Source organism: Chiloscyllium plagiosum, chromosome 2 (assembly GCF_004010195.1).
Source record: "Chiloscyllium plagiosum isolate BGI_BamShark_2017 chromosome 2, ASM401019v2, whole genome shotgun sequence".
Lineage (NCBI taxonomy): Eukaryota > Metazoa > Chordata > Chondrichthyes > Orectolobiformes > Hemiscylliidae > Chiloscyllium > Chiloscyllium plagiosum.
Window position 1 is genome coordinate 89,402,937 of NC_057711.1, and position 3,648 is coordinate 89,406,584.

General features: G+C 39.7%; 1 protein-coding gene across 2 annotated transcripts in view; it reads left to right on the forward strand.

Moving 5' to 3' along the window:
- LOC122561762 (selenocysteine insertion sequence-binding protein 2-like) overlaps window positions 1–3,648 on the forward strand; it is a 48,185-nt gene that overhangs the window by 31,731 nt on the left and 12,806 nt on the right. For both annotated transcript variants that reach the window (XM_043713885.1, XM_043713894.1), the window contains exon 4: window positions 1,016–1,170. In XM_043713885.1, the coding sequence (XP_043569820.1) occupies window positions 1,016–1,170 (155 nt within the window). The remainder of the gene's footprint in view (window positions 1–1,015; window positions 1,171–3,648) is intronic.

A 3,648-nucleotide genomic window follows, 5' to 3' on the forward strand; every position in this document is an offset into this window, starting at 1 on the left:
ACCCATCTAACGAACTCGAGCTATAGCTTTCCCAGTCAATATCTGGAAAGTTAAAGTCCCCCATAACAACCACCCTATTACTTTCACTCTTCTCTTGTATCATCCTCGCAATCCTTTCTTCTATGTTTCTAGGACTATTAGGAGGCCTGTAAAAAAACTCCTAACAGGGTGACCTCACCTTTCCTATTCCTAACCTCAGCCCAAACTACCTCAGATGACGAGTCTTCATCCATCGTCCTTTCCACAGCTGTAATACTATCTTTGACAAGCAATGCCACACCTCCCCCTCTTTTACCCCCACCCCTGACCCTACTAAAACATTTAAACCCAGGAACCTGCAAGTTAAATCTATCATTTCTAAACTGCTGCCTCAAATTTCACTGACCCACATAAGTTGGAATCATTTCCAAAGTTCAGCACTTGGACATTTGACCTTTGAATCTATGGTCTGATACCTAGTGCTGGAAATCTGAACATTATACGTTCTTTATTTCTCACCCCATCCACTCGCACAACTGCCTTTCACCCAGTTGTTTATATATCCCTTGGGTTAACCCTAATTCTTCACTGTTTTGAATATTTTGTTAACTAAGGGTTTTTCATGTAGACCATTGTCAAATGTTATTATATAACCCCTTTTAAGACGGGTTATTTAAGTGAAAGGGAGTTCAATGGTCTGTGAAGTAATTACAGAATCCAAACCAAGCAGTATGGAGGCATATCAAGTATCAGTACTAGGGTGAAGAAAGGTGAGATATATAGTGGATGGAGTCCAAGAAAGGGAAAGTTAAGAAAGAGTTACAGCCACAATTCAAGTTCTGAACTTAACCAACTGCATGGCCTATGTGGGAAATGGATTAAAGTGAAACTTTTATTGGTTTATTTTAAATTAGATGGCTTTGTGGTAAAGCCTCTTGGGCCGGGGTACACTTGGCCACTCAAATTGCAAAATGTAGAATATTGGCTTTTTTAATATCTAGGTATATTAATAATGTTTAAAAATTGTTTTATCCAGGTGGCTTAGATGAGACGTTGCACACGATAATTGAAGTTGCCCGTGAACAAGAAATTCCATTTGTCTTTGCTCTCAATCGTAAAGCTCTAGGGCGCTGCGTAAACAAAGCAGTTCCTGTTAGTGTGGTTGGAATCTTCAGCTATGATGGTGCTGAGGTTAGTGAGCCAATTAGTGATTGACTTTTTCAGTGTCAAGAATGGAATGTGTATTTCAGAAGGGATTCCTGAAAGGGTCTGTATACAACATCTATGAATGTATGTTTTTAAAAAATATCTAAGCAAGTCAATTGTATTTTACAAATATTCATTTTCTGTACTGTTTATGCTGGTGTCTGGTCTATTTGTATTTCCTAATTGTAGGAAATGATTAACAATAGATATATTGGTTGACTGAATAGTGTCTTAATAAGAATACTGCATTATTAACCCCTTTTTAACAGAATAGGACAAGTTGACACAGAGTCTAATTTACCTTAAAATGTTTATAAACTATTCATTTATATTGTGGTACTTGTAATCTTCTGTTTAGAAACAAATTGGGTCACTATTTACTTGTGTTCATGACAAGTTTGAATTATGCGTGTCAAATCCCATTTTTGTTTCCCCACCTTGTATCAGAGCTCTGTCTCTGTCAGATTGATACAGATTTTCTGTTTCAACTTAAAATTCGGTTGGGGATGAGAGGGAGATAGGTAAATAGTTGAAGGAAAAAAAATGTCGTTGCGTTATAAAATCTAAGGACCCTTTACCTCTATGCAATAAATCTTCATAGAAACAATATAAAACCCAATATCTTATGATGTGAAATAAAACAAAGAACTGCAGGTGCTGGAGATTTGAAACAAAAACATAAATTGCTGGAGAAACTCAGCAGTCTTGCAGCATCTGGGGGAAGAAAGCAGAGTTAATGTTCTGAGAGCGGTAACTCTTCTCATCATGCAGTTTGGAGACTGTATATTAGGTCAGTTCACCAAAGATCTATTCAAAGAGTTAGGTAAGGTAGTCTTGAAAGGAGAAAAATTAGGAAAACAAGCATAGATGTAGAAAGAGGTAACTCCATACCTTAAAACCAACAGACTGAAATCATAGCCAACAATCACAGAATGATAAAATCAGTGATTCTTAGGCAATAATTGGATGTGGCATTGCTGATTAAGCCAGCATTTATTGCACATCCATAATTGTTCTGAGAACGTAGCTGTGGGCTGACTTGAACTGTTGCGGTCCTTAAGATGGAGGAGCAACCGCAGTGCTGTTAGGAAAGAACACCAAGGATTTTGATGTGAGATTTACAAGGATCTTGGCAGGGTTGCAGGATTTAAAGGGAGAGACTGAACAGGCTGGGGCTGTTTTCCCTGGAGTGTTGGAGGTTGAGGGGTGACCTTATAGACATTTACAAAATTATGAGGGGCATGGATAGGATAAATAGACAAAGTCTTTTCCCTGGGGTCGGAGAGTCCAGAACTAGAGGGCATAGGTTTAGGGTGAAAGGGGAAAGATATAAAAGAGACCTAAGGCGCAACTGTTTCACACAGAGGGTGGTACTTGTATGGAATGATCTGCCAGAAGAAGTGGTGGAGGCTGGTACAATTGCAACATTTAAAAGGCATTTGGATGGGTATATGAATAGGAAGGGTTTGGAGGGATATGGGCCGGGTGCTGGCAGGTGGGACTAGTTGGGTTGGGATATCTGGTCAGCATGGACAGGTTGGACCAAAGGGTCTGTTTCCATGCTGTGCATCTCTATGACTCTAAGTGAAGATGATATGCAGCTTGGAGAGAAATTAGCAAATGGTGGTATTCCTATGCATGTCGTGCTGTTGCCCTTCTGGATGATGGAGATAATGGGTTTGGAAGGTGCTGTCCATTAAGCTTAGATACGTTCTTTGCCGTGCATAGTGCATTGGTGGTGAAGGTTGTGAATGTGGAATGGAATGGATATGGTGCCAGTCAGGTGGGCTGCTTTGTCCTGAATGATGCTTCAACCAATCCATGTGGTCTGCGTGAGAAGCACACTATTATCACACTGCCATTTTTACACCCGAGCCACTATTTAACTAAAAATAAGTTTCAATTAAATTAATTTACAGCTAGCTAGGCAGTCCCTGTTGTTAGATTCTCACTAAAAATAATAAATACACTATTATGTAAACAGTAGTCTAAATTCCAGTACTATACCACTAGCCTAAATCCCAATACTCTCAAACCTTATGGGTATGAAATGTTTAATGGAAATTGAAGGGAAGGGTAAATCAAATCACTTGACCACCACTTACCAATCAGGAGCCCTTCTGTCCAAAATGTCACTTTTGAACTTATAATGTAATGAAATGAAGCTCCGACAAAATGCCCCATGTAACAAATCAAGGTCAATGCTCCACGCATGAGTTTTTAACCTGCTCCTGACGCTGTCTCCTCTGAACTGGCCTCTCTGGTTCTGGTTCCCTGATTGAGCTAAATGCCCTATTCTAAACTAGCAGTTGTGGTGACTGCGCCAACTTCTCCCACAGTACTCCTTGGTTACTTAACACCTGTGCACTCTGGAACAGCTTGGCTAGGAATACGGCTTATTCTGGCACACAATTAATGAGCACTAGATTAGATTAGATTAGATTACTTACAGTGTGGAAACAG